Source organism: Brettanomyces bruxellensis, chromosome 9 (assembly GCF_011074885.1).
Source record: "Brettanomyces bruxellensis chromosome 9, complete sequence".
Lineage (NCBI taxonomy): Eukaryota > Fungi > Ascomycota > Pichiomycetes > Pichiales > Pichiaceae > Brettanomyces > Brettanomyces bruxellensis.
The window spans coordinates 904,663-927,401 of record NC_054690.1 but is presented as its reverse complement, the minus strand read 5'-3'; the positions used below and the strand labels follow the sequence as shown (position 1 = coordinate 927,401).

Below are 22,739 nucleotides of genomic sequence, written 5' to 3'. Positions count from 1 at the left end.
AACTTCCGTTAGCAAGTTTTTTAGTAACACTTAGATGCAGCTTGAAGATATGTGGAAATTCGGTTGTACTGTATAAGGGAAACATGCGGTTATTCCGCCATCCGTATGATGTGAATGGTTGTCCTTGTACTAGGATTATCGTGCATAAGTTCTTGAGCTAAAAGTTGATGTTTAATCCATAATCCTCCATTTAGACTAATGATGAAGAGAGTGAATAATTATCTGCACATTAGCAGAATTGACTGTAATTTGATTCTACACATTCTTCACAACTTTATTCGAGGGAAGATCTGGAATCTCTCTACTCCATCTACGGACATCATATTTCGGTATATATCAAATCTATGGTAGCACATGGAAATAGAGAAATGTAATGAATTTCAGGTAAAAAGGGAGTGCGAAATTAAAAAGTTAACTTAGCGCCAGAACCATTAGTGTACTGTGTAAATCCTGAATAAAGATGGAAGGACAAATAATTTCAAGAAAACAACGAAATCCTCTATTTCGTAGCCAGTTGCAGGAGTTACCTGATGAGGATTGGAAAGAGAAAGTCGAATAGATTTGAGAAAACAAAACAGGCGCGAAATAACAGAAAATCTTCCTCAACAAAGGCCCGGCCGGGCTGCTCGGGGTAACTCGAATTCCACCGAACGGTTACGATTCATCTATCAAACGAAAATAAAAAAATCAGCCCAGAGATACAAGATTTCGTCCTAATCACATTTCAAAATTGAGGAGTGGAAGACGCGAGAAGATATAGTGTGGCAGTGGGAAAAAGGAGGGTGAACAAAAAGGATACAGAAACTAACGCCAGATCAATGTCGAATATCTGCATTTTCAAATAAAATCACAAGTAGAATGTAGTGTATGGTGCCGATGCAAGGAGGAAGGATCATACAATAAATAGCAGGAGCTCAGGGATGGTTAGTGCAGGGGGAAAAAACAAGGAAATCGAGAAATATGGGGTCGAGGTGGTAGGAAATGAGTAAAAGCAAAAGAGATGAAAAACACATGCTGGATTAATAAGTCAGGTGGACCTTGATTAAGCTAAAATTAGACGTGAAAAAAAATGAATAGTTAAAAGGAAAAGCGGAGAAACAATAACCAAGAAAATATCAAGACTTAGACAATATTGTGGTTTTGTAAGGGTACGGATGGTGGGATTTGGAAGAAGGAGGAAAACAAGCTAGCAGGCAGAAAAAAAAAATTTTAATTTAGCGCTAGAAAAAACAAAAAGAGAGAGACAACAAAGAAAAGTTGGGGGCAGAATCCCGAATAGTACCGAAAAAGTGATTAAAAAAAAAGCGGTCGGCAGTTGGTCGGAGAAACCAGAAATCGTGGCCCATATAGGATTTTGGCCGGTATGCTAAGGCAGATATTCCGATTTTCACATGTTAACGGGGCAGACGAAAAAGATGATGACATTTGAATTACCGACGGGTAGGAGGCGCTGACAGTGATTTTCTCCGAGAGTCAGGGAAAAGTAGGTGATGGGAATATAAGCGGGAGAATTTCCGTATTTTGTAAAGATGTAGATTGATATGGATAGCAACAGGTAGTAGATACTAGTATAGACATTAGGTATTAGATATAGGATATTAGATATTAGATATTAGATATTAGCTACTACCTACAGATATAACTACATATACAATCGCAGATACAATACTACCTATAGTACTTCATACAGATAAGACAACAAATACAACACTTCCTGCATCACTACCCACACATTCACCATCCCTTGCCTCTTCTAATCACTTGAACTATGAGTATCAGAGTGGAACCCGATGAGGACAAGTATGAGGGAATCGATGAGCAGCAGATCCAGAATCTCGCAAGAAAGATCACGGAGACGTCATCGGTGCACAGCGAGCAGCAGGCGGCACCAGAGCAGTATGAGGCAGAGCAGAGAGCAGAGAACGAAGGCGGGGTGGCAGCAAAGCTGATGCGGACGCTCTCGCGTCAATCGACGCGTCTATCGCAGATCCAGGTGGACGGAGTGTCGCCATTTGGCGGGGACAACCCCAGGCTGGACCCGGATTCGCCGCAGTTCAGTGCAAAGATGTGGATTAAGAACATGCGGGCACTCCAGGACAAAGACGTGGACTACTACAAGCCGTATTCGATGGGGGTGCTCTACAAGGACTTGCGGTGTTACGGCGGTGCTACGGATGCAGACTACAAGGCAGACGTGTTGAACTGGGTGGAAAAGAGCTTCAAGCTCTTGAAGGACTGGGTGCACCCGGACAAGTCGAACGTGTTTGACATCCTAAAGCCCATGGACGGGTTGATTCGGCCAGGATCACTTGTCGTGGTCTTGGGAAGACCGGGGGCAGGCTGTTCGACGTTGCTCAAGACGTTGGCCTCGCAGACTTACGGCTACCACGTGGATGCCGGGGCAACGGTGACATACGAGGGGCTGACCCCGCGGGAAATCGCCCGGCACTACCGCGGGGAGGTGATCTACAACGCGGAGACCGAGACACACTTCCCACATCTCACGGTTGGCCAGACGTTGAAGTTCGCCTCGCTCATGAAGGTGCCGGAGAACCGGCCCGAGGGCGTGTCACGTGACGAGTACGCAGAGCACATGACGCGTGTTTACATGGCCATGTACGGACTATCGCACACGTACAACACGAAGGTGGGCAACGACTACGTGCGGGGGGTCTCTGGAGGAGAGAGGAAGCGAGTTTCGATCGCAGAGGTGTCGCTTTGCGGTGCACGGTTGCAGTGCTGGGACAACTCGACGCGGGGCTTGGATTCGGCGTCCGCAGAGAACTTCGTGCGGTGTTTGAAGCTGTCGTCGCAGGTGCTCGACACCACGTCGATCGTCTCGATCTACCAGTGCTCGCAGAGGGCCTACGATTTGTTCGACACGGTGATTTTGATGTACGAGGGCCGGCAGATCTTTTTTGGCGACACGCAGGCGGCCAAGGGCTTTTTTGAGCGGCAGGGATGGCAGTGTCCTGCCCGGCAGACCGCCGCAGACTTCCTCACGTCGCTCACGTCGCCATCGGAGCGGACTCCACGGCGTGGATGGGAGTCCCGGGTGCCCCGGACCGCGGAGGAGTTCGAGGCCCGGTGGAAGGCCTCGCCCGAGTACGCGGAGCTCAGGGAGAGCATCGAGAGCTACTTGGGGCAGCTGGGCAGCGATGGCGGCGATGGCAGCGGTGCCTCGTTCAAAAGCAGGGCATACGCATCGAAAAAAGCCCGGCAGGCCAAGCATCTAAGCGGATCCGAGCCGTTTACCGTGTCGTATAACATGCAGGTGCGGTACTTGACCCGTCGGGCGTTCCAGCGGGTCCGCAACGACCTCACGTTGCCTGCATTTACCGTGTTTGTCAACTTGGTCATGTCACTTCTCAACGGCTCTGTTTTCTACAACTTGCAGAACGTAACCGGTGACGTGTACAACAGGGGGGCCTGCCTTTTCTTCGCCTGCCTCTTCAACTCGCTCATGTCCGTCTTGGAGGTGTTCGCGCTATACGAGGCCCGGCCAATCGTCGAGAAGCACAAGGAGTACGGCCTCTACCACCCTTCGGCCGAGGCCTTTGCCTCCATCATCTCTGAGATCCCGACGAAGGCCCTGACGTCCATCGCGTTCAACATCCCGCTTTATTTCATGGTGAACTTGAAGCGTGATGCCGGTGCCTTCTTCTTCTACTTCTTCATTGCCACAATATCTACCTTCTTGATGTCTCACCTCTTCCGGTCCATCGGATCCTTCACCAAGTCGCTTTCCCAGGCCATGACCCCAGCTGCAGTTGTCGTCTTGGCCATGGCCATCTATGCCGGATTCGTCGTCCCTACAAACTTCATGCTAGGCTGGTCCAGGTGGATCAACTACATCAACCCGATCGCCTACGTGTTCGAGTCCATGATGATCAACGAATTCCACCTCCGCCAGATCAGGTGCACCACCATGGTGCCCCAGGGTGGAGATTACGACAAGCTTCCTCTTGCATTCAAGATCTGCGACTGTGTCGGTGCACAGCCCGCCCAGTCAACCGTTAACGGCGACCGGTACATTCGCATTGCCTTCGACTACGTGCACGCACACAAGTGGCGGAATGTCGGCATCTGCATCGGGTTCATGGTGTTCTTCTTGGGCACCTACTTGCTGGGTGTCGAGTTCAACATGAGTGCACGGGCAGGCGGCGAGAAGACTGTTTTCCTCCGTTCTTCTCTGCGTAAGCTTCAACGTGAGGGTAAGCTAGGGCCTCGGGCGCATCCAGACGACCCGGAGATGGCTGTGAAGTCCCGGCAGGCTGCCTCTTCGTTGTTGGACGAGAAGGAGAACTCCAACTCTAACTCCAACTCGAGTGGCTCATCAACTCCAGCATCACAGCCCCAGCAGTTCGAGCATGATGATAGCTCTCCAGATACTGCTCAGGACAATCCGCAATCCACGAATCCTCTGGATTCCGACACTGCAGACTCAGCAGCCCTCTCTAGAGTTACCACCGAGATCCAATTGGAGTCCGGCTCCGACATCTTCCACTGGCGAGACGTCTGCTACGATATCCCGTACCAGGGACACACGAGGCGGCTTCTTGACCACGTGGACGGATGGGTGAAGCCTGGCACGCTAACTGCTCTCATGGGGGCCTCGGGTGCGGGAAAAACAACCTTGTTGGACGTTTTGGCCGACCGGGTGACCTTTGGAGTTGTCACGGGAGACATGCTTGTGAACTCGCAGCCCAGGGGACTGTCGTTCCAGCGGTCCACCGGGTATGTGCAGCAGCAAGACTTGCACTTGCAGACCTCGACTGTTCGCGAGGCTCTTCGCTTCTCCGCCTACTTGAGGCAGCCCCAGAGTGTGTCGAAGAAGGAGAAAGATGCGTACGTGGAGAATATCATCCACGTGTTGGAGATGGACAACTACGCAGATGCAGTGGTCGGGGTGCCCGGCGAGGGATTGAACGTGGAGCAGAGAAAGAGGTTGACCATCGGAGTGGAGTTGGTGGCCAAGCCTAAGCTTTTGCTTTTCCTCGATGAGCCAACCTCAGGCTTGGACTCGCAGACTGCCTGGTCGATCCTCTGCTTGATCCGCAAGCTCTCGAACTCCGGACAGGCCATCATGTGTACGATCCACCAGCCTTCCGCCATGCTTTTCTCGCAGTTCGACAACCTTCTTTTGCTCAAATCCGGCGGCCAGACCGTGTATTTCGGTGATGTTGGCCCTGATGCTCAGACTCTCATCCAGTATTTCGAGTCTAACGGGTCCATCCCATGCCCTCCCGACGCAAACCCAGCCGAATGGATGCTTGAGGCCATCGGTGCTGCTCCTGGTGCCCACCCAGACAGAGATTGGCACCAAGTCTGGCTCCAAAGCTCCCAGTACCAGGGTGTAGCCGCAGAACTCGACCGTCTCCAGGCTGTCAACGAGAAAAACCCAGCCCGCAGCTCCCGCGAGTCCGATACTGACACCTCGTTGTCCAGAATCAGAACTGGTCTCCAGAGCATTTACTCTGCTAAGGCCAGAAAAGCTTCTTTTTTGAAACGGATCGAGAACTCGTCTTACGCGTCTTCGGTGGTCGTCCAGTACTACTACGTGACGAAAAGAGTGTTCCAGCAGTACTGGAGATCTCCATCCTACATCTACTCGAAATTCCTATTGATTGTGTTCACGTCCCTCCTTAACGGATTCACCTTCTTCAAAGCCACGAACTCCATACAGGGCTTGCAGAACCAGATGTTCTCCGTGTTCATGTTCACCGCTTTGTTCTGTATCTTGGTCGAGCAGATGCTCCCACATTACATCGCACAAAGAGACTTGTACGAAGCCAGAGAGAGACCTTCGCGTACTTTCTCCTGGTTGGCCTTCATCACCGCCCAGATAACCGTCGAAATTCCTTGGATGGTCTTGGGAGGCACGATTGCCTTCTTGTGCTTCTACTTCCCCGTTGATTTCGCCCATAACGGCACTGCCACGGACGACGTTCACTCCAGAGGTATCGTCTTGTGGATGTTCGTCATCCAGTTCTACATCTGGACCTCCACTTTGGGCCAGGCATGTATTGCTGGTATTGAGATCGACCAGAACGGTGCCAACTTGGCCACTTTGCTTTTCTCGCTCGCAATGCTTTTCTGCGGTGTTTTGGTCTCCAAGGACAAGCTTCCTGGATTCTGGATCTTCATGTACCGTGTCTCGCCTTTCACATACTGGATTGCCGGCTTCTTGCGGGCTGCCGTCGGAAATGCTGCCGTTACATGTGCCCAGGATGAACTTCTTGGTTTCGAGCCTTACGTTCTCCAAACCTGCGAGAGTTACATGGCCCCTTACATGAAGGTCGCCGGTGGCTACTTGATCGATCCCAATGCAACCTCATCTTGCTACTACTGCAAGATGTCCAACACCGATGCTTATCTTTCCACCATCAACGCACTTCAGTTTACCAGCTGGGAGGATTCTGCCATCTTCTGGGCCTACATCGTCTTCAACATCGCTGCCACCATCTTTTTGTACTGGTTTGTCAGAGTTCCTAAGAAGCATGACTTTATCAAGTGGATTCAGCGTAAGAATGCACTCATGGTGAAGAGATACCGTGAGAAGCATCCTGCCAAGGAGAAGGCCGAGGCCTGATGTGCTTGTTTTGATTTCTTTTAATATGTCATGTATTGGATTATTTGTTACTTTCATTTAATATATTGTTTTGATTTAGCTGTGGCTGTGTTGTATCTATCTGTTCATTTGATCTATGTTTGATGTACTTCTTTTTGTAAAATACTTTCATCTATGTGGTCAATGATGTATCTGCGCAACCAATTATCTTTAACCACTTAACTTCATCCAGTTGTTTTCATCCATTTGTTTTCATCCATTTACATTGATCCACTTATTTGATAACTTCATTCACCTGTCTGATCTTTCTTCATTGATCTAATTGCTTTCTTTCTATGCCAGATTCGCCCATTTCTGCTATTCTCTTAACACCTTTTCCTGTTCCATTCTACCTATTTCATCAGATCCACCCATTCAATCTTCTCCGCATTATCAAAATTTACCACTCCTATCCATCATCCCAACTGCCTTACCCCATCTATTTAATACCGTGTGCCCGCCAAATACCTAATTTGTCCCACTTTTTTTTTTCTCCATATTTTTCAATTCGAGCTACTTGTTGACATATCTATCTTGTTACCCACACACTACAAAATACCACAATTTTTTCTCACAGGCACAGTCATCACACAAAGCATGGATTTAACAGAGCAACTGGGGCTACGAAACGCCCTCAGTGAATCAGCCAGCACACTCAGAGACCACCACCTGTATAGTGCAAGCAAATGGTCAGCGGAAGCACTAAATGGGATGAAACCTCTCTCTGAAGAGCAAAAGTTCGCTTTATATCAGAAAAAGGGACAGAGCAAAGTCAATGGCGAGTCTCTACACACGTATCTTCCCAAAATAACATCGGAATGCGAGCTGCAAAGATTTTATGACATGGACAAACTGACACTAGCATCATCATATTTCGATTGCAAAGAGTTCGATAGGTGTAGCAGTGCGTTGAAAGGATGCAGAAGCGACACTGCCACCTTTTTGAGGCTATACTCGATGTACCTGAGTGGGGAAAGAAAGCGGGATCTTGATTCGGGGGCCGTGCTTAGTGAAAATAACGGCAACTCGCAAAATCCATATTTGAGCGAGATATCAAAGCAGCTCAAGCAGTTGACAGAGGCCGGATCCGGGCGGCTAACGGACCCGTTTCTGCTCTATTTGGCAGGAGTGGTTGCAACGTGCTCGAAGGACATTCCGAGGGCTCGTGAATTGTTGTACCAGTCGCTTACATTGTATCCATTCAACTGGGGGTGCTGGAAAGAGCTTCTTTCGAGTCTCGGCAACTTCAGCGACGCGTCGGCGTTCCTGCTGAGGTTTGCAAGGAACTCGAGGTTCACGGAGAACAAGTGTTACAGAGTGATGTTGCTTTTTTTCGAGATTACGATCCACCAGGAGTTTTTCCAGACCTCTCCGGAGGTTGTGAATGATCTCCAGTTTCTCGAGGAGATCTTCCCGAAATTCAGCTTTGTGAAAGTCCAGCAGGCCCTCGTGTCTTACAATGCGTTAGATTACGCCGCTGCCGAGAATATCTTTGATTCCGTGCTGGTTTCGGATCCTCTGCGATTAGACGACATGGACACGTATTCGAACATTCTATACGTGATGGAGAAGAAGTCGAAGCTCTCCTTTTTGGCACAGCACACGTTGAAAGTGGACCCGTTGCGATCCGAGACCTGCTGTGTCGTGGCAAACTACTACTCGCTCAAATTTGACCACCAGAAGGCCATAATGTACTACAAGCGGGCTTTGGCGCTCAACAAGAGGTGTCTTAGTGCCTGGACGCTCATGGGACACGAGTTTGTCGAGTTGAAGAACTCGCACGCTGCCATAGAGAGCTACCGGCGGGCTGTAGATGCAAATAATAAGGATTTTCGGGCCTGGTATGGCTTGGGGCAGGCATACGAGGTGTTGGATATGAATCTGTACTCGCTCTATTACTACCAGCGGGCGTGTGCATTGAGGCCGATGGACAAAAGGATGTGGCAGGCCATTGGCAATTGCAGTGAGAAGCTAAACGAGTACGAGGATGCCATTAAGGCATACAAGAAGGCACTCAGCGTAAGTCCTGAGGTCGATCCCGTGATAATGTACAAGTTGGCAAACCTGTACGAGGAAAAAGGCGATGTAAAGAATGTCAAGTTCTACATGCTGCAGTGCCTGAAGGAGGAGGAGTACGAAGGTGCCACGGATGAGACTTCGAAGGCGCGGTTGTGGCTTGCAAAGCACGAGATGCAGGTGAAGAACTGGCAGCATGCCTACAACTATGCCAGCGAGTTAATGCATGGAACTTCGCACGATATAGAAGAGGCCCGGGCAATTGCCAGGGAGGCAGGTGAGCGGCTGCGGGAGCAGAATGAATGATGCGGTGGATGTAACTTTGCTAGTAAATATTTCATTGACTGATGGATGTGATATTGTGCTGTATGAGATGTCTGAAAAGAAAAAAATATGATTTTCTTAATTTTCAGCATTTTTATTTTTCTTACGTAAGTTGGTTTGTTCCTATTGCATTTTTCAGGAGTAATTTTTTTTTTACCAGTTTCATCTCCTGTATACAACACTCCAAGCACAGCAGCCAGAAGTTCGTCGTATAATCAGTTGAACCAGCAATCATGCCAAGAAGGAACGGGCCACCGCCTCCACCACCTCGTGGTGGAGTGAAGCGAAGAAAGCAAAATGGCAATTCCAGCATGGTAACATCTACAACAGGCGATAAACATGATAAAGCAAGAAACACAGAGCATAGGAGAGGCATTCCACCACCACCACCGGGCATATCACACCAAATGCAGTCGGCACCGCCTCCTCCTCCGGGTATGGGCAGGGCTGCACCTCCGCCGGGCCGAATTCAGGGCAAAACACCACCGCCTCCACCACCGCCAGGATTCAAACATCGGGGAAAAGCAGCATCTTCAAACAGAAGCAAGGTACTGGACGAACGCAGGAAAAGGTGGATGTCGATGCAAAAACAGCGGTTCGGGGCAAAGGACAAGATGACGAGGGCGACATTTGTGCACAAGGCGCGGATTGAAATGCCCCCAGAGGTTTTAAGAAAGATAATGAACGACCAGGGAGACCTATCGACTCGAAAGTTCGACTATGAGAAAAGATCGATCCTGGGTGCCCTCCGATACATGCCACACGCAATATTCAAGCTCTTGGAGAACATGCCGCAGCCGTGGGAGGCGTACCGGGAGGTGAAAGTGGCGTATCACGTGACAGGTGCGATTACGTTTGTTAATGAGACTCCCCGGGTGATTGAGCCGGTGTATTATGCACAGTGGGCGACGGCCTGGCTCCAGATGCGGCGGGAGAAGCGGGACCGGCGGCATTTCCAGCGGATGAGGCTTCCCGCGTTCGACGATGAGGAGCCTTTTGTGGATTTCAGCAGCTACATTGAGGATTTGGAGCCCCCGGAGCCGGTCCGGATGGATTTGGATTCGGAGGAGGACGGGGCGGTGTACGGGTGGCTCTACGAGGCGCGGCCGCTTGCAGACAACCTTGCACACGTTAATGGGAGCTCGTACCGGCGGTGGAGGTTGGACTTGCAGCAGATTGCGAGCCTATACCGGCTTTCGAGTCCGCTTCTTGCCGAGTCGATCGACCCGAACAGTCGGTACTTGCTCGACGGTGAGGCGTTGGCGACGGCCAAGGCGTTGAACATCAAATTGCCGGGCGGCCCCGGGTTCGAACCGCTGCCGCGGAGAAGCAAGCCCGAGGATGACGATTTTAGCGAGTTCAACTCTCTCGACCGCATAATCTACCGGGGCAAGTTGCGGTCCGAGTACCGGGTGGCCTTCCCGTATCTCTACAACTCGAACGTGGATGGTGTGCGGTGCTCCGTGTACTGCCATCCGGCCTGGCTGTATGTTCACCGGGAGGACCCCGAAGGTGCCGTTTTCTGCTTTGACGCGTCCTTGTCGCCAATTGGTGCCTGCAAGATAGGCGAGACGGACGCGACCGGGTGCACGGAGGCAGATCTGGACAAGTTGCCAGCCGTGCAGCCGTTACTTGGTGATTTACCAGTGGCCCCGGCAGATTCTGCGGACGCATTGGACGTTTTTGCCGCGTGCAGCCCGTTTAACCGGCGTAGTGGCCACACCAGGCGGGCGGAGGACGTGGCCCTGGTGAAGCCGTGGTATCGGGAGCGGCTGGGCAGGTCTGCTGCGGTCAAAACGCGGATCTCGCAGCAGAGACTCGTGGGGAAAGACGTGTTGAACAAATTGCACGCGAAACCACCAAGTGGGCAGGGCCACGCGGGATTGGTGAAGGCCCTGCGTGCGTCGAAGTACTTCGAGGAGACGTCGATCGACTGGGTGGAGGCGGGGATCCAGGTGTGCCGGCAGGGCCACACGATGCTCAACCTCTTGATTCATAGGCGCGGGTTGACGTACTTGCACTTGGACTACAACTTCAACTTGAAGCCGGTGAAAACTCTCACGACCAAGGAGCGGAAGCGGTCGCGGTTCGGGCACGCGTTCCACTTGATGCGGGAGCTTTTGCGGGCAACGAAGTTGATGGTTGATGCCCACATCCAGTACCGGGTGGGCAACATCGATGCTTTCCAGCTTGCGGACGGCCTATACTACGCAATGAACCACTTCGGGCAGCTCACGGGCATCTACCGGTACAAGTACAAGGTGATGCACCAGATCCGGGCATGCAAGGACTTGAAGCATGTCGTTTACCACCGGTTCAATGCAGTGGTGGGCAAGGGCCCCGGTTGCGGGTTCTGGCAGCCTGCCTGGAGGGTGTGGCTGTTTTTCCTGCGTGGCATCATCCCGCTTCTCGAGCGGTGGCTTTCGAATCTCCTCTCGCGGCAGTTCGAGGGGAGGCAGGCCAAGCAGGTGGCCAAAACCGTCACAAAACAGCGTGTGGACTCGTACTACGACTTGGAGCTCCGGGCCTCCGTTTTGCACGATATCCTCGACATGATCCCGGCGGGCGTCCGGCAGAACAAGTCGAAGTCGATTCTCCAGCATCTCAGCGAGGCCTGGCGGTGCTGGAAGGCCAATATCCCCTGGAATGTGCCCGGGATGCCGAAACCCATCGAGCAGATCATCCAGAAGTACGTCAAGGCGAAGGCTGACGGGTGGATCTCGGTGGCACACTACAACCGGGAGAGAATCAGGCGGGGGAGGACGATGGACAAGGCTGTGCAGAAGAAGAACCTAGGGCGGCTTACGCGGATCTGGGTGAAGAACGAGCAACAGCGGCAGGTGGATTACCAGCGGAACGGCCCGCACGTGCGTCCGGCGGAGGCTGTGGGTGTGTACAAGTTGATGATCCGGTGGTTGGAGAACCGGCGGTTCGTTCCGATCCCGTTCCCGCCGGTAAACTACAGGCACGACACGAAGATCCTCGTTTTGGCGTTGGAGAACTTGAAGAACGCGTACGTGTCGAAGACGCGGTTGAACTCGGCCGAGAGGGAGGAGCTGGCCTTGATTGAGCAGGCCTACGACAACCCGCACGAATTTCTTGCAAACATCAAGCGGACGATTCTCACGCAGCGGAACTTCAAGCCGGTGTCCGTGGAGATGATGGACCACTACAGTCACGTGACGCCCGTCTACCACGTGGAGCCGCTCGAGAAGATCGTCGACGCGTACATCGACCAGTACCTGTGGTATGAGGCGGGGAAAAGGGGCCTGTTCCCGAACTGGGTGAAGCCTGCGGACGCGGAAGTTCCGCCCTTGCTCGCGTACAAGTGGTGCCAGGGTGTCAACAACGTGGACAGCGTGTGGGACACGTCGCGCGGGCAGTGCAACGTGATGCTGCACACGAGTCTTGGCCGGCTGGCCGAGAAAGTCGACTTGACGCTTTTGAACCAGCTCTTACGCTTGGTTGTTGACTCGAACATCGCCGACTACATGACTGCCAAGAACAACGTGGAGCTCACCTACAAGGACATGAGCCACGTGAACCAGTACGGGCTAATCCGCGGGCTCCAGTTCTCGTCCTTCCTTCTGCAGTACTACGGCCTGTCTGTGGACCTGCTCCTGCTTGGATTCGAACGCGCGTCGGACCTGGCGGGCCCGGCAGTGCAGCCGAACGAGTTCTTGGAGTTTGCAAGTGTCGAAACGCAGACCCGGTCGCCCGTCAGGCTGTACATGCGGTACATCGACCAGGTGTACATGTTTTTGCGGCTGTCGGAGGAGCAGGCGTTCGACATGATCCAGGACTACCTCTCGGCGAACCCCGACCCGAACTTCGCGTCGATCGTCGGGTACAACAACCGGCGGTGCTGGCCACGTGACCAGAGGATGAGACTCATGCGGCACGACGTGCACTTGGGCCGGGCTGTGTTCTGGGAGTTCCAGGGCCGTGTTCCGGACACGTTTGCGGACATCAAGTGGGAAGAAACCATGGCATCCGTGTACTCGAAGGAGAACAGCAACGTGCTTTTCACTATGTGCGGGTTTGACATCCGCATCCAGCCCCGGGTTCGAACCCGGGAGTCGCTCTCCAAGTCCTCCGCCGAGTCCTCCGCCGAGTCCACATGGGACCTTCTTGATGAGCAGACTAAAGAGTGCACTGCCAAGGCCTACCTTCAGGTTTCCGAGGAGGCCGTGCGCGAGTTCGACTACACGATTCGGCGGCTTTTGGTGTCGTCCGGGTCGGTTGCGTTCACCAAAGTGGCCTCCAGGTGGAACACAGCCTTGCTGTCGCTCTTCGTGTACTACAGAGAGGCGATCGTCTCGACGACCAGCTTGCTGTCGTTGATTGTGAGGTGCGAGGACAAGATCCAGACCCGGGTCAAGCTCGGGTTGAATTCCAAGATGCCGTCGCGTTTCCCGCCGGCTGTTTTCTACACTCCAAAGGAGCTAGGTGGGTTGGGCATGCTCAGTGCGTCGCACGTGCTCATTCCGGCATCGGATCTCCGCTGGTCCCGGCAGACCGACACGGGGATCACGCATTTCCGGTCCGGAATGACCCACGACGACGATCGGCTCATCCCGACCATCTACCGGTACATCACGACCTGGGAGAACGAGTTCTTGGACTCGCAGCGCGTGTGGACCGAGTTCGCCATGAAGAGGGAGCAGGCCGAGAAAACTAGAAGAAGACTCACGTTCGAGGACTTGGAGGACTCCTGGGACCGCGGGTTGCCCCGGATCAGCACGCTTTTCCAGAAGGACTGGCAGACTTTGGCCGTGGACCGCGGTTACCGGGTCAGGAAGGTGTTCAAGTCGTTCCAGGAGCCGTACGCGAACTCTTTCTGGTGGTTGTCCGACCGCCACGACGGCCACCTGTGGAATTTGAACTCGTACCGCACGGACGTCATCCAGGCTCTTGGAGGTGTCGAGACCATCTTGGAGCACACGCTTTTCAAAGGTACCGGGTTCACATCCTGGGAGGGGCTTTTCTGGGAGAAGGCCTCTGGATTCGAGGACACCATGAAGTTCAAGAAGCTCACGAATGCCCAGCGGTCCGGTCTCTCGCAGATCCCAAACAGGAGGTTCACCTTGTGGTGGTCACCAACCATCAACCGGGCCAACGTTTACGTTGGATTCCTCGTGCAGTTGGACCTCACGGGTGTCTTCTTGCACGGCAAGATCCCCACTTTGAAGATCTCGTTCATCCAGATCTTCCGGGCCCACCTCTGGCAGAAAATCCACGAGTCCGTCGTTGTAGACTTGTGCCAGGTGTTCGACGATTCCTTGGACGACTTGCAGTTGGACAGCGTCGAGAAGTTGACCATCCACCCGCGTAAATCCTACAAGATGAACGCCTCTACTGCTGACATCCTGCTCACTGCCTCCTCCAAGTGGTCCTGCTCCATTCCCTCGCTTATGTTCGACACCAACGACTCGACGGAGGCCACCAAATCGGACAAGTACTGGCTGGATGTCCAGCTCCGTTACGGAGACTACGACTCCCACGATATCTCCCGATATGCCCGGGCGAAGTTCCTCGACTACACCACAGATAACGTCAGCATCTACCCAAGCACCACGGGCTGCTTGGTGGCCATCGACTTGGCCTACAACATGTATGATGCGTACGGTAACTGGTTCCCGGGAATGAAGGACCTCATGCGGAAGGCCATGGAGACAATCATGAAGGCCAACCCGGCGTTGTATGTGTTGCGTGAGCGGATCCGCAAGGGGCTCCAACTCTACCAGGCACAGCCCCAGGAGGCCTTTCTCAGCTCAAGCAACTACTCGGAGTTGTTCAACAGCGATGGAAAGCTCATCGTTGACGATAGCAACGTCTACCGGGTGATTTCTCACTCGACGTTCGAGGGGAACACAGCCGTCAAGGTGCTCAACGGTGCGCTTTTCATGCTCAACCCCAAGACGGGGCAGCTATTTTTGAAGATTATCCACAGCTCTGTGTTCCAGGGCCAGAGCAGAAGAGCACAGTTGGCCAAATGGAAGGCTGCCGAGGAGGTTGCCGCCCTAGTTCGGTCTCTACCAAGGGAAGAGCAACCCAAGCAGGTGATAATCACCCGGAAGGGTATCCTAGATCCCTTGGAAGTGCACTTGCTCGACTTCCCAAGCATCTCGATTCGGCCCACCGAGTTGCACATGCCGTTCAACGCCGCCCTCAAGATCGACAAGCTCAATGACATCGTCAACACCGCAAAGGAGCCCAAGATGACTCTCTTCAACGTCTACGACGACTGGTTGGACTCCTGCTCGTCGTTCACCGCCTTCAACCGGCTCATTCTCTTGATGAGGGGCCTGCAGGTGAATGCCGACAAGACGAAGTTGATTTTGCGTCCAGACGAGTCTGTTAGGACCAAGGAGCACCACTTGTGGCCTACGCTTAGCGATGAGCAGTGGAAAGATGTCGAGTCTCAGCTTGCAGACCTCATCTTGGGTGATTACTCGCGCAAGTACTCGGTGAACATCAACTCTTTGACCGACAACGAGATCAGAGACATCATTCTCGGCCAGGATGTGCGTGCATTGTCCGTTCGGAGGAGGAAGATCGCCGAGATCGAGAAGCAGAACCATGCCGAGGACCAGCCAACTTCAGCAGTGAAAACTTTGACCACCACTACCGGCGGAGATCAAATAGTGACCGTGACTACGACAAACGCCGAGCAGGAGCAGTTTTCCTCCAAGTCCAACTGGCGGGCACGCGCCTTACAGGTGGGAAGCCTCCACAAGCGTGCCCAGAAGGTGTATATAGAGAGTGGAGACTTGGCAGACAGCGACTGCTACGCTTACGTTGTTCCTAAAAACGTTCTTTCTAAGTTTGTCGAACGCAGCGATACGAGGACCCAGATTGCCGGATATCTTTACGGTAAGTCTCCCGAGGACAACGACAAGGTGAAGGAGGTCAGGTGCATTGTGATGGTTCCACAGGTGGGCGAGATTCACAGGGTGGAGTTGCCTCTACAGCATGTACACTCCAAACTGCTCGATGGGTTGCAACCTCTAGGATGGATACACACAATTCCTTCAGGCAAGGACACCGAAGTCGATGGCTCGGCCGAGCTGCTAAGCCACGCCAGGCTGTGCTCACAGTTTGACTGGGATAAGAACAGTGCTGCCATCTCCATCTCCTACACTCCCGGCTCCATTACTCTTACTGCTAATAATGCTACGGATAGAGGTGCAGAGTGGGCATCTAAAAACGTTGCAAATCTCGCCAACAGCATCGCTGCCGAGGACTACCACCCGGCCTACAGGAAGAAGGCGCCGCTTGTTTTGACTGATCGCTTCAAGGGCTTCTTCTTGGTCCCGGAAATGGACATTTGGAACTACTCGTTTATTTCCAATGCTTGGAACGAGGATATCGAGTTTGGCCTCAAGTTGGACGACCCGCTTCCGTTCTACCACGAGCTGCACCGCCCTGTCCATTTCGATGCATTTAATACGATAGAGGGCGACGGCGATCTAGAAGCTGAGCAGGAGGATGTGTTTAAATGAGATGTGTGCGTTTTAATAGAAATATGTATGTTTAGTGTCGTGAGTAGTGAAAAAAAAAAAATTGAACAATAAGAAATGCATGTTGCCTGACCCAGGCGCGCCTGCCATCTATTGCTGATCTGTCCTGTACTTAGCATCTTAACTGCTTCTAGAACGTATCAGAATAATTAAACCGCACACACATATATATATGTGTATTGCCTGTGCATACATACAATTGACTGTGCAAACTTTGTTGGTTGCTTAAGCTCTTCCGGAAGGACAAACACGCAATGTCACTTTTAGCAGATTTGGTAGATTTGGGAATTGCCGGCTTTGGCTTTTTACCATTAAGAATATTTCACGATACCATTGATGAACTCGTCGATTATCCATTTATAGATGAGATATTTCACGTACAGCAAGCACAGGCTTATTGTGACGGCGACTGGCAGTACTGGAACTCTAAGATTACTACACCGCCCGGCCTTTATTGGTTAGGTGCCCTGTACGATAATCTTGTCGATAGCACATGCTCATTGGATGAGCTGCGAAGTCTCAATCTTCTAGGAGGAGTCGTTCTTGCTGCTTTAGCATACTACCTTCGGAGAAGAGTGCACAATGCTGGTTTCAGCACCTTTTCCATCTTGATGAACCCACTTTTGAGCATCTACTACTCGCTTTTCTATACAGACGTCTGGTCTGCTGTTTTGACCATTGGGGGATATTGCATTGCCACAGTGCGGCCGTTTAAGAAAGATATTATGAATGCAGCTCTTTCTGCAATGTTGGGATTTGTCTCGATCACTTTCAGACAGACGAACATTGTCTGGACCGCGTTTTCCATGGTTGCACTTCTAGATTCAATTGCAAAGGATCAGAACTTGTACACGGGAGACTTCAACCAGGACATGAAAGCTCTTGCACACTTGGCAGTGAGTAGGATAGGGCTTCTTGTTCCATACATGCTTGTTGCTGCTGCTTTTGGCTTCTTTGTCTACAGCAATGGAGGCATCACTTTGGGCGATAAAACAAACCACATGATCACATTCCACGCAATGCAACTATTCTACTGTGCGACGTTTATTACAGGATTCACACTTCCACTATGGTTCTCATTCAAGATCATAGAAGATTACATCAAGGACAACTTGTTGTCGAAGAAGGGACTTTTCTGGAATGCTATCTGGATTCCGTTAATCGGACTCACAATCAAGAATTTCACTGTTATTCATCCCTTCCTGTTGGCCGACAACAGGCACTACGTCTTCTATCTTGTCAGGCGGTTCATCATGCGAACAGAAAATGCAAGATACGAGCTTATACCAATATATCATTTCTCTTGCTATGTGGTCTGGAAGTTTATCAAGCAAAGCTTCAGTGAGTATAGTTCGTCGAACTCTTCTTTGGCCATGTTCTTTGCCCTTATCTGTTCAACTGCCTTGACTTTGGTTCCATCTCCTCTCTTGGAGCCAAGATATTTCATCATACCATTTCTTTTCTTCCGGATGATGATCAATCCTTCATTCGACCCAATTATCAACGTTGAATGGTTGAGAAAGCACAATACTGCCATCAGGCTTGTGCTTGAAGGAATCTGGATCTGGATGTGGACTCAGGCTGTCTATGTCATATTCATCAGATACACATTCCCGTGGGATTCCGAGATTCATCCACAAAGAGTCATCTGGTGATCTAGCCTTTGTATAGCAACTTTAATGAATCGTCAAGTTTCACTTTTACTGTATTTTATTTTACTATGTTGTATTCTTTTACTGTAGCCAGATTCCTATTTCGCACATCTTTGTTTTACTATAATGTATTCTATTTTACTACGTTGAACTCTAGATAGCTCATATTAAATTATATTTATTTTGCATAGATTCATTCACCATATTATGGCGCATACCCAAATGTATGGAGCCAGTGAAGAATTCAACATATCCTTAATCCTTAAAAAAAATTATATTGAAGGCATGAAATGGCTGAACCGAGCATTCTTGATCCCGGTTTTGTTTTATTTTCCGTCACCTTCCCAATCAACTCAATCCATCCAAATCTAACACTTGCACTGTCCCTCTGGGCATTGGCACTCCTTTCCAGCTGCTTTACAACTGCAGACATGCTTCTTGCACTGGCATTTTCCTTCTGGGCATGAGCATTTCTTTGTATCAACACAATGGCACACTTCTTTTGGTTCTGAGCATGCACACTCCTTTGGTGGACAAACACAAGGTTTGTTATCTTTACAACTGCAAGCCATTTTTGTTATATTCTTTGTAAGTATCTGTTATCGTTGGTTACTAAAACACTTCCCAATATTATTTTTGTATCGGGATTAAGTTACTCTCAAGAGGATCAAACCCCATCTTTAAATACCTGTAATAAATTTTTCGTTTTCAGCGAAAAAAACTCAATCCCACAGAAAGGCACAATGATAACTTGAGCGGACAAAGCGTTTTTCGGGGCACAAATATCTCAAAACGACCATCATGCCGGTTACTGCAACGCTCGTATCCGCGAAAATATCTCAATCTTTCTGATTAGCAACAATTGCAATTTTACTGGACGGGACGCGATTTCAAGTTTAGAGGGGTTTAGGTAAGAAAAAATCAAAATGTTGCGAGGGCATCGAGGAGATCAAAGGATTTGTTGATTAATACCTGCAAAAACAAGCAGGGCAGTTATATTGTTTAAGAAGTACAACACCGCTTGAATAATGGTATATAATATCTATTTTATGTAACGCCGCTGAATTTTGCGTTTTTTTTGCTCTAAAATGCATTTAAATCCAGGGCAAAAAGGCCTCTTTCCTATCCAATGATGCTAGAATATTCTCCGACAAGTTCACACCAAGTTGAGAGTTATTTTCAGTATTCATGATTTTATGAATGGTAAGAAGCTTTGAAAAAATGGTGTACTTAAAGAAGAACTTGATGTCAAAATTAAAGGGTTATCCAGTTGATAACTTTAATTCTTAAGTAATCGGGAAGCCTAGTCACGGCAAGTTAAGACAAAATGAATTTAAAGTTTTTGAATAAAAAATTAGAATTATAATGGTGGATATTTTTAGTTGCCCTAGTTTTCATTACTATACAATAACTATGATACAATTGTTCTGTTAAACAAACCAATTTCTCTATAAAGTTCTTCGGTACCCCGCACTCTAATTTTTTTTTCAGCCTCGGGATTTATATGTCCTTCGCACAGCCCGTGATGAGATAACAACACAAAGTATTCTGTTAATAACATTTCTCTTCAAGTTTGATTAACAATATATGCATTGATGATTTGTAGGATACCAATTCCGCTTTTCATAATAAAGAGTATGCAGTATATAGCGGTAATATCCTGCGGTGCATATACATGACTATAAAAAGTGAGGGGAAATGCACTAACCCAAAGCGATGTTTTTTCCCCGGCAAAGGTTGGGCGAGGATAGATTAGATAATGTGCACTGCCTGGTAAAAAAAGATGCATGCCCAGCAGAAAAATATAAAAGTCGGTGCGTTTCCTAGCATACCAGTTACAACAGTGTAAACATGATTGACGGAATATTTTTGATAGCGGTACATTCAAATACTTTTTAGAAGTGGAAGAACAAATCAAAGTATACAAAAAGTGATGTGTATTCTTCTTTGCACACGAAAACATCCAGATTACCCGCTTATCATTGCGTCTAACAGAGATGAGTATTTTGATAGGCCTACACAACTTGCAGGCTTCATAGATGAAAATACACTTTGTCCAGTCGATCAAGGACGACAGGAACATGGTACGTGGATTGGAATAACAAAGCGAGGACGAGTTGCAGTCTTGGTAAATTATCGAGAACCTGCAATGGAGTGTTTAAACAAGATTTCTAGGGGTTCTATACCGATGAAGTTCTTAAAATCCAATAAGAAAGCAATTACATGGTCAGAAAGCGCAAACAAGCACATGAATGGATTTAAAGATGTGGGCGGGTTTTCCCTTTTGTTTGGTGAACTTCAGGCAAGTCAGGGAGGTAAGGGGATCATGCCATTACATATTATGTCAAATAGATATAGGGAAACAGTATCTGTTTTCAACACGGAGGAAACACTCAATAGACAGGATAATGATCGATACCATAAGATGCAGCTATTTGACACAATTGGGTTGTCCAACTCACCGTACTTGGAACCATGGCCAAAAGTCACCGAGGGAAAAAAACTCCTTGAACAGTTTGCAGAAAATGCAGTGAGGCAGAAATGGAATAAGGACAAGTTGGTTTCTAAACTTTTTGAAGTCTTGACTGTGGCACATCCGTCTGATCCGGAAAAGTGGCTTAACTACAATCTAGAAGAAGGATTTGATCAGATGCCTAAATCAATATTTGTTCCACCATTAAGGAAAACAAAAGGTCCTGCTTGTTCCGAAAGCAAGTCAAAACCAACCAGCTTGTACGGAACGCGAACACAAACAGTTATTCTAGTGGATAAACATGGAAAAGTTACATATGTTGAGAAGACCCTACACAGCAGTGAGGATCTTACAGAAAAGCCTCAATTGCACTGCTCCGAATTTCAGATACAGGGTTGGGTTGATGGCAGAAATGCTATAAGTGCCGAAAAGAAACAAAATGATGGTTGTGAAATGAACGAGCAAACTAGCAAACAGACGCATCCAGCAAAGTTGCTTAATAGTGCTAATTAGCGTAAAACGGTATCGAATATATGCTTGAATATCCAATTCTGACATGGGTGATATCTTACTTTTAGTTTATAAATAGTATGGGTTTGGAATAGTCCGTCAATTTAAACGCTCTCTACACTATATATATATATCTTTTTTTTTTATCGCTAATCGTTATCGGCTATCTCCGAATGTGTGCGGCTCAAGGGAAATGTTCAAAATTGAAAAGCGAATCGAGTAAAATAAAAAATTGAAATTCAACATGGTGTATAAATAAAGCGAGTACTGCTCTCTACCATTTCTTCGCAAGAAGTTGTTTTTGTGATTCCAGCCCATATTCAGTTGATGTAGGTCAAAAATTAGAACACAGAGATGGAATCTACACTCAAAGTGTCTGCTGAAGACTTTCAGAAAGATGTTGTGAATAGGTACACAGGTACGTAAAGGATTTTGGTAAAGGCTTTTAATTTGTAAATCAGAAGCGAAGGCAAAAAGCTGTCAAACAGGGTACTAACAAGCAAATCATTTGCACAGATGTGATTGGAGAAAAGTTAGGAGGAAAAGTTGTTGCCTACTCGAATCAATGGTTTGCTGCTGCCGAGAATTTAATTAAAGCCAATGCTCCAATAAGAGATGCTACAAAATTTACATATGCTGGAGCATGGTATGATGGATGGGAAACCAGAAGGCACAATCCGGAGGAATTCGACTGGGTTGTGATAAAAATGGGAGTTTCAGCCGCATCTGTGGCTGGATGTGAAGTTGATACTGCATTTTTCAACGGTAACCAGGCACCATTTATATCCGTTGATGCAGTGACTTTAGGTTCAGATGATGAGTACAAGACAGCAAAATGGGAGCAGGTGATTCCTAAAATGGCATGTGGACCTTCGCAGAAGCAATTTTTTGTTCGGCCAGAAGTCACTAAGCAGACTTTTACTCATATAAGGCTAAGAATGTATCCAGATGGAGGGATCGCCAGATTCAGACTCTATGGAAAAGTGTATCCGATCATCCCTCAGGATATTTCCACTGTTATCGATACCGCATCCTGTTTGCAGGGAGGAGTTGTAGTTCTAACATCCGATCAGCATTTTGGATCTGCCAGTAACCTCCTTCTTCCAGGAAGAGGCCATGATATGTCTGATGGATGGGAAACTGCCAGATCACGTGTTCCTGATCATAAAGATTGGGCAATTGTGAAGTTAGGAAGTCGAACGGAGATTTCACGCATTGATGTAGATACTGCTTTTTATCGTGGAAACTTTCCAGAGTACATCACTGTGGAAGCGATCGATGATAGTAATTCCGAGGCTCCTAGTCCGCAAAATAAGAACTGGGAAGTTGTTGTGCCAAAAACTAAAGGAGAAGCAGATAAGATTCATGAGTTTGATTTGAATTGTGGAAAATCGTATACCCATGTGAAATTAACCATGATTCCAGATGGTGGTGTGAAAAGAGTGAGAGTGTGGGGAACGATTGATCCAAAGTAAGTACATATATCTGGATTATATAAATAGATGAACTTGTTCTTATGGATATAGTTTGAGTAAGTTGGTAAATCTGAAATTTCTTTCAGAATAAAATACCTACTACCCCGCAAATGTTTTTTTTTTTTCGCTTTCCAAATTTTCAGCACTTCTTTTTGT

The 22,739-nt window shown here is 49.0% G+C and overlaps 6 protein-coding genes across 6 annotated transcripts; all 6 read left to right on the top strand.

Annotated features, from left to right (window-relative positions):
- Positions 1-1,768: 1,768 nt before the first annotated feature.
- On the top strand, positions 1,769-6,592 carry BRETT_002283 (uncharacterized protein; the record flags this gene model as incomplete). Its single annotated transcript, XM_041280817.1, has 1 exon — positions 1,769-6,592. The coding sequence occupies one exon, from the start codon at positions 1,769-1,771 to the stop codon at positions 6,590-6,592; it is 4,824 nt and encodes a 1,607-aa protein (XP_041138608.1).
- Positions 6,593-7,207: 615 nt separating this feature from the next.
- BRETT_002282 (uncharacterized protein) lies at positions 7,208-8,932 on the top strand (the record flags this gene model as incomplete). The annotated part of the gene is made up of 1 exon (XM_041280816.1): positions 7,208-8,932. The coding sequence occupies one exon, from the start codon at positions 7,208-7,210 to the stop codon at positions 8,930-8,932; it is 1,725 nt and encodes a 574-aa protein (XP_041138607.1).
- Positions 8,933-9,183: 251 nt separating this feature from the next.
- On the top strand, positions 9,184-16,455 carry BRETT_002281 (uncharacterized protein; the record flags this gene model as incomplete). The annotated part of the gene is made up of 1 exon (XM_041280815.1): positions 9,184-16,455. One exon carries the CDS (start codon positions 9,184-9,186, stop codon positions 16,453-16,455), a length of 7,272 nt encoding a protein of 2,423 aa, XP_041138606.1.
- A 272-nt stretch (positions 16,456-16,727) lies between these two features.
- BRETT_002280 (uncharacterized protein) lies at positions 16,728-18,128 on the top strand (the record flags this gene model as incomplete). Its single annotated transcript, XM_041280814.1, has 1 exon — positions 16,728-18,128. The coding sequence occupies one exon, from the start codon at positions 16,728-16,730 to the stop codon at positions 18,126-18,128; it is 1,401 nt and encodes a 466-aa protein (XP_041138605.1).
- A 1,930-nt stretch (positions 18,129-20,058) lies between these two features.
- BRETT_002279 (uncharacterized protein) lies at positions 20,059-21,111 on the top strand (the record flags this gene model as incomplete). The annotated part of the gene is made up of 1 exon (XM_041280813.1): positions 20,059-21,111. The coding sequence occupies one exon, from the start codon at positions 20,059-20,061 to the stop codon at positions 21,109-21,111; it is 1,053 nt and encodes a 350-aa protein (XP_041138604.1).
- A 351-nt stretch (positions 21,112-21,462) lies between these two features.
- On the top strand, positions 21,463-22,583 carry BRETT_002278 (uncharacterized protein; the record flags this gene model as incomplete). Its single annotated transcript, XM_041280812.1, has 2 exons — positions 21,463-21,526; positions 21,625-22,583. 2 exons carry the CDS (start codon positions 21,463-21,465, stop codon positions 22,581-22,583), a joined length of 1,023 nt encoding a protein of 340 aa, XP_041138603.1.
- Between the last annotated feature and the right edge of the window lie 156 nt (positions 22,584-22,739).